This window comes from Pseudopodoces humilis, chromosome 5, assembly GCF_049639895.1.
Source record: "Pseudopodoces humilis isolate 2021_Gansu_Grassland_sample_001 chromosome 5, ASM4963989v1, whole genome shotgun sequence".
NCBI lineage: Eukaryota > Metazoa > Chordata > Aves > Passeriformes > Paridae > Pseudopodoces > Pseudopodoces humilis.
The window spans coordinates 55,161,091-55,173,883 of record NC_142204.1 but is presented as its reverse complement, the minus strand read 5'-3'; the positions used below and the strand labels follow the sequence as shown (position 1 = coordinate 55,173,883).

Below are 12,793 nucleotides of genomic sequence, written 5' to 3'. Positions count from 1 at the left end.
CTGATTGGACCACGTCCCTTCGCTCTGTCGTCTCGACCAATGAGCGCCCGTGGCTGGCGCGCGTGTGGGGCTGACGCGGAGCGCCCGTGGCTGGCGCGCGTGTGGGGCTGACGCGGAAATCTGAATGGAGCTCGCGGGCCGCCGGCGGCGGGGCCGGACTGGGCCGGGGCGGGGCGAGCGCGGCCGCCGCTGCTGAGGGGGCTCGGCTGGGGCGGCCCCGCTCCGCGTCCAGGGGTCCCGCGCCCTCGTCATGGGGCCCGGCCCCTCTCCTCTCCCGGGCCCCGCGCCACGACCGTCTCGCGTGGCCTTGGCAGTGCTGCTCTGTTCCGCCCTGTTGCTGCTGCCGCCGCCTGTCCGCGGCGCCGGTGAGCGGCGGCGCCTGGCGTGCTCCACCTGCCGGGGCATCGTCGACAGGTTCAACCAGGTGGGTCGCGGGGTGCGGGCGGACGGCCCCGCGGTGGAGCAGAGGTTCGCGGGGGCTCCCGGCGGGGCCGAGCAGCGGCTTAGGCGGCTCCGCGCCCGCGGCACCGAGGGGCGGCGGCCGGGCCTGTGTTGGGGCAGCAGCGGGTCCCGCTCCGGCAGCGGTCGCAGTGCTAAGGCGGGTGGGTGACAGAGGTGTTCCATCTCTACCGCCAAAGGTGCTTTGGTGCTTTTTGTGCTAAAAGGCTGGCTCCATTGGAGCGTGTTCGGCTCCATAGGAAGTGCTGATGAAAGCTTCGTACCCAAACATTCACTGTCTGTGGCTACTTGCAGCAGCCGTACGTGTGGCACAGTAAATTCTGGGCCGGCAGCGGGGGCTTCTGTGCATGGTGACCGGTGCTTTGTACTCTCCGTACGCATTTCGTCTGCTGCGGGCTCTCCAGGTCACTTGAGCTGCGGGGTTTTCTGCGAGGTGACGTTTGGTACCATTGGCTACGATTGGGATCAGCTGTGCTGATCGCCCTGTTGTAAGCTTCTGTGCTTAACTTACAACGCGGTGCAGACCGGGCTGTTACCAAAACTGAATGAAGTAGAGGTTCTGTTCAAATGGTAATAAATAATAAATTTCCTAAGAACTTGAGGGAGAAGGGTGTAAAGTTTCATACATACATGGTTTTGTTTGTTTTTGGTTTTTTTAAATCGGCTATAACGTGGCCTTGTTTATGCACTAGGAAAATTTAATTATGTTATCGTGTAACATACACTTTCTCATTTTTCATGTTGTCATTAGCTGTTGCTTTCATTCAGGAATTTGATCAGCAGCTTGAGAGCTCTACTGTAGTTTATGCATGGTGCTTTTCACAATTTTATGTAAGCATTTGTTATTACCCTTAGTTTTTGTTAGAAACAAACCCTATGTAATTTCTGGTACTTTTTATGTGTAGGGTTTAGCAGATACAGCTAAAAAAAACTTTGGTGGTGGAAACACTGCTTGGGAAGAGAAGACACTGTCAAAGTATGAGTCCAGGTAAGCTGTCTCAGTACTTCTTATTCAGCTGCATTTTGTGTTTGCTGTGTGTATCAGTGTTTGCTTGGAACTTATATATTGAACTTGGCAGCTAAGGTTTCTCTTGTCCAAACCTTAAATTCTTAATGATTATAACGTTACATTACATTGTAATCTAAAGATTATAGTAAAGACTCAAACACCCTATTATTGCCTTTATTAGTCTTATTTCTGAAAACAACAGGGGTTAATTCTGTTATTAGTCATAGTAGTAATCACTGAAGTAATGTTTATTAGTTCTTTACTCTGATATTTGGTATGTATTTAAACTAATCCAGGGCACCCCATAAACTGGTGAAATATTCTCACTGAAGTCTGGCTGCTCTGTCAGGTCTTGAGTTGTATTGAATGTTTAAATTAAATTTACAGTTTTCCTTCTCTGCTTATAGTGAAATTCGTCTTGTAGAGATCATAGAGAATCTGTGTGACAGTAGTAACTTCGAATGTAACAACATGGTAGAGGAACATGAAGAGCTTATAGAGAAATGGTGGTTCAAGGTGTAAGTATAATTTTCTTGGTGGAGATCTTTGTGTGAGTAAATTATCTAAAAGGATGAACTAATAATGTTAAATCTTGTGCCTGTACAATAGCAGTATGAGTAATTCTTTACTGTCTTTCAAGAGCTGCCATTGTGTACAGCTAGTTTCAGGCTAACTTTTAGTATCATGTGCTGCTGTACTATGTTCTTTTTGATTTTCAATTCCAGCAGTGTTGTGCCAAAGGATCTACACTTGTTTCTTATACACTGTGTACTTAGTTACCAGCAGGCTGTCAAGACAAACTAGCATTGAAAAATTTTGAAGTTTAGTCCCTTATTCTTTTCCTTTGTCACAAAATTGCAAGAGGCATTTTGGTTCTTATGGGTTTTTTGTTTGCTTGCTTTTTTTCCTGAAACTACATTTTGTTCTCCTGGCAATCAAAAGAATAGTTGGTGCTATTCAGTGTAGAAGTTGGATCTTTTGAGGATGGTAGAGTAGACGCTGACTTTTCTACCTGCATTTTAGGTCAGACTGGGAATTGTGTTATACCTAAGTTTTTTGTATACCAGTCTTAAATATAATTAGTGCACGGATGGCAGTGTAACATTTAAATTTCTTAATGTTTGGGTCTTTTAGTTCCAAATCACATTTCTTCTAAGTATTTTTCACTAATTTAGACGGTCAGCACTCCTAATTAGCTCAAATTCAATAGGGTGAGCTGCTGTTATAACGTTTCATAGCTGGATAAGGCTTTTTGATCCTCCACTTACTTTTAAATGACTGCTTGCTTTAACCTTTTACCTAACTATACAAGATTGCATATGTGTCAACATGTTGTGAAGGGAATAGAATAGCAGAGCAGAAAATACAGTATTTCAGTTGGAAGGAACTTAAAACGATCACTTAGTCCCACTGCCTGACCACTTCAGGGCTGATCAAAAGTTAAAGCATGTTGTCAAGGTCATTGTCCAAACACCTCTAAAACACTGACAGGCTTGGGTCCTCCACCACCTTCCTGGGAAACCTGTCCCAGTATTTGATCACCCTCTTGGTAAAGAAATGTTTCCAAATGTCCGGTCTAAACCTCTCCTGGTGCAGCTGTGAGCCCTTCCCTTGTGTCCTGTCATTAAGTACAACAGAGATTGGCACCTCCTTCTCCCCTTTCCCTCCTCAGGAAGCTGCAGAGGGCAATGAGGCCACCCCCTCCACCTCCTTCTAGACAAGCACAGAGTCCTTAGGTGTTCCTCATAGGACATGCCTTCCAGAAAGGTAAACTATGCAACCCAAAGTCTTTATTTTGGCTAAAATTTGGTCTTAAACTAGAAAATTTTACAAAGTAGACTTCCTAAAATAATCAAAACAATTCATAAAACACATTGGGTTTTGGAAAGTTTCTGTTTTTAATAGACCTTTTGAGTGCATGCAATTGATTGTTTGCATTCCTTTCTTTAACTTAAAGTATCCAAATGTCATTCAGTTTCTGTCGTAGTTTCCAAAGACAGTTTCTTTGCCCATCAGCACCTTAGGTATTTTTTACATGTTGTTACGTAAAGAGTGGTTGATCACTGGAACAGGTTCCCCACAGCACCAAGCCTGTCAGGAGTTCAGGAATCATCTGGAGGACACTCTAGCTCACATAGTTTAGCATAGGAAGTCCTGCAAGGAGCAGGGAGCTTGTATGCTGGTGCTCAAGCAGCACATAACTAATTTGTTAATTTTAAATATGTCTTCTAAAACAATACTTGATCAATGCTAAAAAAAGGGAGAAATTTTAACCCTATTGTCAAGTTGCCAGTAATTTGAACAAATTTTGGCATCTCTTACAGGCTGTCTTCTGTATACTTGATATAAAGGTACAGCAATTATCTATAAGAGAAAGACATAAATAAGACTGTCTAAACTATATATAAGCCTTCCCTAAAAGTAAGGTGTTTAAAAAAAGGGGTGTGTGCATGTATGAAGATGAATTGATTTTATTTGTTGCTCTTATTTCACTTTCTTCTTAAATATGATCTATAAAATTTGAGTAGAGCTTATAAATAGTATTGTACTTTAAAAGGTGCATTTTCAAGTTGGAGGACTACTTCTAGAAATTGATTCCTGAAATCTTTGGAAGAAATAGGTTTCTAATCTGTCATGTGCAATAGGTTTCTCTCCTCTGTTGTGCTGGCTCAGTTGTGTGAGTTGGCTTTTAAAGAATATTTGTTCTTTTTGTTTGTAAATTAATACATATTATTCATATAATCTTTCATATGCAGAAAGAAGAAGTATCCAGATTTGTTTAAGTGGTTTTGCATTGAAACAATAGAAGTTTGCTGCCCTCCTGGAACTTATGGACCTGATTGCCTTGGTAATTTTTCTTCTGAAAAATTCAGTGGCAGATACAGTTTTTTAACCTGTTTCAGTCTTTACTGTCATGGACAAATATATGATGTATGATATTTTGCATGAGACACAGGCTGCTGTGTAGTATGTACTTGCTTGGTGTCTCATAATTGAGTGGCTACCTTGTGAATATCCTGCCTGAATAAAAGTCTTCTGGGCATGTAGTAATGTACTAAGCTGTCAAGGGTACTGAGATGTGCAGAAACAATCAATGTGATGCTCATATCCACACCTGACCCATCCTTAGAGGCTTTTTGTAACATGAAGTCTGTTGTTCAGGTGGTCTTGCAGAATCTCTGTGGACAACAATAATTGACCAGTTTTAAAAGTAAAACTACCCAAATGCTGCAGGGGTTTAAATGAAGAAACTTGCAACTGTTGATCAGTTAAAAAGGCAAAGAGAAAAATTGGGTAAAAGTAGGTGGGAGGTGAAAGTAAGGTCTTTGCAAAAGTGATGAGAGATATTTTTGCCTCTGAAGCTGGTAAAATTTATAAATCTCCAAAACTGTACCTTGTTAAGAGATCAATTTTGACCACTTAATATATTGGTAAAAATTAAGTCTCCATTCTCTATATTGATCTAAATGATAGCTGGTAGACTTTTACAAATGTGATATGAGCTGTCTCAGAGATACAGAAAAAATAACACCAATTTTATTCAGGAAGGAATAAAATTGGAAAATAAATAAAATTTTGATCCATGGTCTTTACCCAAAATCAAATTGATAACTGAACTTTCTGGGAGATTGGTTTGAGTTTCTATTGTACTTGAATATATTATTGAGCATTGCCTTATTGCAAAACTTTTGGTTACTCTCAAGGGTGAAAAAGACTCTTGGAAAATATATCCTTCTAAAGAAGAAATAGAAGAATTTAGTGTGACATTTTTAAATTTTTTTTTTTTTTCTTTTCTGTAAAGAGGGATGGACTTCGGATGCTTGTGCCTGAAAGTCAGAATTTATTTCCTTAAACATTTGATTTAAAAGTATTTTTGATCCTTTTTTAGCTTGTCGTGGTGGATCAGAAAGACCTTGCCATGGGAATGGCCACTGTGATGGTGATGGTACCCGAGGTGGAGATGGCTCGTGTAGCTGTAAGAAGGAGTACACAGGACAATTTTGTTTGGACTGTTCTAGTGGTTACTTCAGTTCCTTGAGAAATGACACGCACTCTGTTTGTACAGGTAACCAAGTCTTAAAACACATGCTTCTATCTTTGTGTTAGTTCTTCAGTTTTTGCAAGCAAAAATAAAAGCAGTTGTAACTAAAAAATGTAGAAACAAAACATAGTTTGGTCACTCAGCTTTAAGCATAAAAGACAGTTTGCTGGAATTCTAAGGTTTTGCTAAGTTGTCTTTCCACACTGCCCTTGATTTTGAAATTGTTTTTTTCTGCTTTAAGAAGCAGAATTCATAAAAATCTTTGCTTCTCTGCTTCCAAAGTACTGTTAAGATCTTGAGCTGAAATTACTACATACTGGACTGCTTTAAAACCTAGTTTTTGCTCATGTCTCAGATAATCAAAAATGGAATCAATGAGCATGGAAAGAGTTGATCTGTACTGCAAACGACTTAGATTCCAGTTAGATATGCCTAAGTTTAATTTTGAAACAAAGTCAGGTTGTAGGAATAAAATTTTGCATTGGTCAGATTTTCAGTTGTTCTTAGACTCTTGGTTAAATTCTGCAACAGTTACATCCTGACCCTGGGATCTAATAAGATTGTTTTTAAATAGTCTATATTGTTTGGGTTTTTTATTTTAATCTGGTTGTGTAGTAATTCTTCTATATGATTTGTTTTAGATTACAATATATAGCATACTTAGATTACAATATATAGCATACAAATGTTACATAGGGTCTGTTATATGTGTATGTTATATATATACACATGTACAATACACATAAACAGCTGGATTTTTAGTATATTTCCCTCTGAAATATATTTCCTTCTTTAGAGTTAAATCACTTTACACATTGCTCTCATAGCTAGCTATGAGGTAGTTTGCAAACTAGCTATGAGGTAGTTTGACGATTCATTAGGAAAAAAAATGCAGCGTTTTATGTTTAAACTCATGTCCCAGCCTTGAGAGGCTTAGCTAAATTTGCCTTCCTGATCTCCTCTTTCCAAATATTTTAGAAATTGGACCTGCCACTTCTAGTCACTAGAATTTCATGGCAGTGTTCTCAGTGGTGCAAATAACTGTAATTGCTAGATTTGGTTTCCAGGGATATTTTGGGATTTTGCAGTTGTTTTGGTCAGATAGCTGCATGTGTCAATATTAAATCTTGAAATTAGAGAGGTGCCATCTTGTGAATGCGACTTTGAAGCTACTGAAAAATGATGGCTTCCAATGAAGGCTAAATATAGTTTTCTCTGAGAGTTTGTGTGCCCAAACTTGTCTTGGGATCTCTCAACAAAACTCAGGTTTTCTCCTCCCAGCCTGCCATGCTGCCTGTAAGACTTGTACTGGTTCAAGTAACAAGGACTGCCAAGACTGTAAAGAAGGCTGGATTAAAAATGAAGATGGAGCTTGTGTGGGTGAGTAATGCTTGGCAGACTTCAGACAGGTTTTGTAGTAACAATGGCTAGTAAGACAAGATGACATCACTTCCAAGTTTTATTGTATTCTGTGGAAATGATCTGTCAGTTTAGATTTCTACAATTTTATTAGTCTCTCTTTTCCTAACTCATTTCATGTTGCAGGAGAACAGTATTTTCTCACCTCTGATTGCCTGGTGATGATGGTTATCTTTATCAAACCGTTCACTGTATGTCTTTTTAGTTTAGTGGAATACATAGAACAGCAAGTGGGGTGTTTATTTTTAGACATGAGTTTTTTTGGTGTTTATTTGAATGCTAAACAATGTCCTGCTCTTGACTTCAGCTATTTTGTCAATTAGTAGAAAATTCATAAACTTAACTATTTTGTACTAATTGCACATTTACCTTCACATAACTTTGTTGTAAATGCTCAACCCTAGTAGAGTTCAACCACTCACTAAAAGCCATGGGTGCTAACTTTTCCTGTTGTTGGACAGAAATACTAGGAGACATGAAGCTCAGTGCTTCCATTAATCTCTTACCTGTTTTTATCTTAGCATTTAACTTGGTTTATGAGGAGATGTGAAACACTTAAGGGAAAATGTGAACACTATAAAAATACTCTCAATGCAGGAAAGCACTAGGGGAGAGTAACACATTCTGTTTAAGTGGTTGAATTTGACCCTTCAAAGACCATAACGTAGTGCCTGGAAACAGTGTCTTAGAAATTACATGAACACTGCTTCCTTTTCAAAGTGCCAGTGAGAACTGGGCTTGAATTACAGCTCTTGCAATACCTGCTTGGGCAACTACTGAGCACTCCCAGGGCATTTTTAAGATGCTTTGGTACTGTCTTCTGTACAGCTGAGTTTGTTCCAAATAATTATTGCCACTAGTGAACTATAAATTAATTGAGTAATCAATAGGAATGATGGGTGCAGCAACAAGATGACAGCAATGACAGGAAGAAAGGGACTGAAATAGCATTTCTTTGTTTGAATTTTTTAATTAAGTACTGTTGCACCCTTTCCTCAAAATCATAAGACTTGCATGTTTTAATTCTGCAGTAGAATTGGTTTTCAGCTTGACTGCTGCTAATCTTAACCTGATTTGTTCCAGTTTGCTTTGTGTAGAATACTAAGAGGTGCATGTATGTGCATTAGTATAAATTTTTTAGTCATATGAAGAATTCTATAACTTGGTAATGTAGGAGTACAGAAGAAAATTGTGTTCCAAAACAATAGTCTGTCTGCTTGTTTGTTAAAATATTTGCATAATTGCATGACTTAGAAATGACAAAGATCACAGGTTTACTGGAAGTTTATTTAATTTGAGCTCTTGAATTTCTGATACATCTCTAATTGTTATCACAAAGCATATGAGGATCGATTTTGATTTTCTAATACAGATTTAAGCTGAACAAAACAGTGTATGTTACCATGGTAGTTCTGTGTCTACCATGTTGCATACCTGACCCCAAACACATTGCAACAACTATTCTCAATGCAGTCGGTTTATAGCATCTGTCTGTTTAATCTTGACTACTATTTTAAGTAACTTGTCACTTTTTATGTTTCAGATTTAGATGAATGTGCTTCTTCTCCTTGCAAAGATCACCAGTATTGTTTGAATACAGATGGATCTTTCTCTTGCAAAGGTTTCTTTTCAATTTGCTATTGTATTTTACTGTCTAGAATCCTAAACTAATGCTAGAGGTAATGCTTATAAAATGGATGATATGTATTTGGTACAGTATGGTCTGATCCTCACTGGGCACAGGGATGATGAGGCTTTAGACCTATTGTACAAGCAAAACAAGAGATTTCTGGTTATTTCTACTTGGCTTTTGTAAGACCCCCTCCAGCTCAAGTACTGCCTCCAACATAAGGAAGGCATGGACCTGCCTGAGTGCCAGAGGACAGCTGTGAAGATCTTGATCAAGAGGGTCACCTCCCCTATAAGGGCAGGTTGAGAGAGCTGAGGTTGTCCAGTCTGGATGAAAGAAGGCTCCAGAGCCTTTCAATACCTAAAGAAGCCTTCAACAAAGGTGGAGAAGGACTTTTTACAAGGGCATGTAGTAGATGAGACAAGGAGGAGTGGCTTCCAGCTGAAATAGAGTAGGCTTAGATTATATATTAGGAAGGAAGTCTTTACTATGAGAGAGTTGAGGCACTGGACCTGAGAAGTTATGAATGCTCTGTCCCTGGATGTGTTCAAAGACTGGTTTAATGGAACTCCAAGCTACCTGGTCTAGTGAAAAGTGTCCAACCCCCTAAGGGGGGTTGGAACTAGATGATCTTTAAGGTCAACTTCCAGCCAAGCCAGTCTATGATTCCTTGTGTGGGTAATCTGTCTGACTTTGAGGGTGGTATTTTAAACCCCAGATAAACAAATTTTTTTATGCATAAAATATTTTATCTTTAGCATGTGATGCCAGCTGTGTAGGTTGCACAGGAGAAGGTTCTGAAAAATGTAAGACCTGCTCATCTGGTTACGTGAAGGAAGATGAGAAGTGTACAGGTTGGTGGATTTAGCAGTACCTAGTAGAACGCTGGTTAACTCACTCTTGGTTAGCTATGCACTCTAGCTATGCTGAGGAGCTCAGAATTACATTCACATTTGTGTGCTTCAGCTTTCCTGCCCGTCAAGATCAACCTAGTCCTTCCGGTATTAGCTACAAAGATGTTCTCAATAACTTCCTTTATATTACTCAGCTAATATGATTGACAAGGCTCAAAGTGAACCACTGGTACGAAGGAACAAGGTATTTTTATAGTAGGTCCAGGAAACAACTACGTGAGTCTTTAGTCAGTTATTTACCACTTCATCAGATCTCTGTTTCTATTAATTTTGTAACAGAAACACAGGCATTCTGATAATCCATCAGTGTCCAAGTTCAAATGATAGTCATTCTTGGTGAATTATAACATGAAATTAGACTTCCTTTGTGGGAAAGAGCATAATCTGAAGTAGCTATTAACTGTGCTGATGTAGTATTTACAAGCTCTGTTCCCTTTAGCTATACTTTGGTGGCATAAATAGAAAATGACTGTGGGGGAAATGTTCAGTAGGTTAAGACAAATTGCCTAATTGTGACAAACATAACTGCTTAATACATTTCTCTGTACAGGGACCTGCAAAAGATTAAAAAACAACTGTACTGGATGTTACCTGAATAACTTTGAAACAGTCCAAATCATGAAGAATTAGATTATTTTAACAGAAGTTAAATCTGTTGCAGCAGCATTCTGCTCCTCAATGTTTGTCATATTTGAACAGCATTTTGTTTATATGACTGAGCACAAAAAAGTTTTATAACAAAATAACAGCAGTGGACTCTTTCTTTCCTGTGCTATCTTTAGATATAGATGAATGTAACCTTCCTGAAAAGGTCTGCACAAACGAGAATCAAGACTGTGTAAATACATCGGGTAGTTACAAGTGTGTATGTTCAGAAGGGTTTGAAGATAAGGACGGAACATGTGTTCAAACTGTAAAACCAGGCAAGTAGCTTTTAAGGGACAATTTAAAACAATTCAAAAATATGGTGTATCAAAAACTTTGAGTTTTATTTAAGTCTAAGGGTCTAGTTACTTGTAAACCCTTCTGTATTATTTCTCATCTTTGTACAGCTGTAGTCTGTATCAGTAGTATGTAGTGTAGGCCACACTCTGAGCTGTGTTTTTTTTACTTTAAGATAGTTTATGTTCTTAAACATTCTGTTCTTGCTTTACTAACACATTTTTGTTTAAATCAAGGTTGTGTTCTTAAATCACTTAAAGTTTTGGTTTTGTTACATAAAATGAGCTAGCAAATTTCTACTGTCATAAAAATGAGTTTGTCCTCCCCAATTTTTTCCTTTATCATTAGTTGTAGTGACTTAAAGGTTTATTTGATTGCATGCAATCTTCAACTCACTGAAATCTCAGAAAATTACAAATTAGAAAAAGTTACAAATTTTCTCTGCTCTGTAACAAAACTGGATTTGTTTATTTTGTGATCATGTGAGTGCCAGAGCTGGTGTTAAGGTGAAATGGGGAAGACGTCCATCTGTCAGTCACAGGGAACTGTTTAGTTTCATTTAAATTATACCTTTTGCCAAAAAATTCAACTATCATTTTTTCTAGGATATGTTGGCCCATATGGACAGAACTATATTCATTTAATGTTCCATTACTCCATCTAGGCCTCTTTTACAATTCCATGGAGAAAGATGGGATTATTTTGCAATAACAGCTGTAGGAGAATAGATGAAAGACACCTAATTTCATACCTTTGTTTTCTTTCTACTTAGTTTGTTTGGGTAGTTTTTTTGTCCTCCCATTTCTGTCCCCAAGACTGATTTTTCAGCTTGTACTAAAAAGTTGTAAAGATGGATGTTGTATTGCTGCTCGAGGCCACTCAGTTCATTCCTTTTACTCTCAGTGCTCACTGTTATTAGTCCTTTAGAACTGGTTATGTACTTCTCTGATACAGATACACAGGGTATCAGTTACTACCTTTGTTAATGTGGTCTGACATTTTGAGACTAAAAGTAAAATAAAAGGTTGACAAATTGGCTTAGGTTTTTTTGCTTAGATGATGATTTTCCCAGTATAATAAAATTGCTCTGCTTTTTTAAAGGTTGTTTTAACATCTGAACTGAGCAGTTTACTATAAAAAACAATTTTGAGTAAGACTTGCCCTGTTTTTTCAAATAATGGAACTACTACTGAGAGGTTGTGTAGAAAGGAGGAAATTCACTGTGAATAGCTGAAAACAAAAGCCTAGAATAGAAGTGCCTGTGCTGTTTTTCTTTTTACTTCCACTAATAGAAATATAAAGGTTTATTTGAAAAAAATTGTTTGCATATAGTAAAAAAATTAAATGCATGCTTTGATTAGGAGAATAGTGCAAGTAGGTGTTACATATGGCCTAATTGCTTCTCTGGTCTTGGTAAGTATGTTAATTTGGGTTCACTTAAAAAAAATCCCAATTTCAAAAGTCATGGTTATATTTATATAATTAATTATATATGTATATTTGATAGTAGATTTGTATTGTAATTGTGATATTTTACTTCACAGGAGAGGAAGTAGAGAGTGAAACAACTGAGCCTTCACATACTGAACATGTTGACTTATGATCCACGCTCAGAACCAAAAGACATTCCTATCTAAAGTTTTAAATTATTGGACTAAGTGTGCTAGCTGACCTACTATGGAAGTGGTATGAAATACACAGGTTGCCATTAAGACTTTTTTTTTAAATGGTGACAACCTGATCTTTAAGCTGCATTTCTTTATTCTTAAATCCCACTTTTTATATAATTCTTCTAAAAGAACACTCTAGATGGGTTAGTATAAAATTTGAATGAACATAATACTGTACCCAGCAACTGTAAACAACTTGCAGGCTTCTCATTCTAGTGCCTACTGAAAATTATCTTCTGTACGAATTCAGTTGCACTCATAATTCAAGGAAAATTTGACTGAAGTTTGTTGTTTATAATCATGAGAAATATTTCTGTAACTGAAATACAGCTTTTGGAAATTGTCAAAGGGAATCTCTCTGGTGGGGGAGGGAAGCACTGTTCCCATAAACAAAATAGAATGCCTAATATTGCATTCAATAAAAGTTTATTTTGTTGGAATGTGCCTTAAAATTTTTAAGATGTTAATACCTTGATGTTTTGTCATGCCTATTTTTCTTTTAAGTCAGTGAAAAAGCCACAAAAGCAGCCCAAACAACCCTCAGAAAACCAAAACCCCAGAACCTTGTAAACTGTGTTTCAGTTCAGCATGGAATACTAGTACTCAGTTGTATTGGAATATACATGAAATAAAAACCCCAACCCAACAACATCCCCTCTCTCACACACACTTTCCTCTAAAGGAAGAACTGTGTCAACTTAACTTTTC

The 12,793-nt window shown here is 38.1% G+C and overlaps 1 protein-coding gene across 1 annotated transcript; it reads left to right on the top strand.

Annotated features, from left to right (window-relative positions):
- Positions 1-159: 159 nt before the first annotated feature.
- CRELD2 (CRELD disulfide isomerase 2) lies at positions 160-12,525 on the top strand. Its single transcript, XM_005519208.3, has 10 exons — positions 160-424; positions 1,365-1,447; positions 1,876-1,986; positions 4,225-4,316; positions 5,358-5,534; positions 6,792-6,890; positions 8,473-8,550; positions 9,318-9,413; positions 10,256-10,396; positions 11,960-12,525. Exons 1-10 carry the CDS (start codon positions 251-253, stop codon positions 12,016-12,018), a joined length of 1,110 nt encoding a protein of 369 aa, XP_005519265.1. The 5' UTR covers positions 160-250; the 3' UTR covers positions 12,019-12,525.
- The last annotated feature ends 268 nt before the right edge of the window (positions 12,526-12,793 follow it).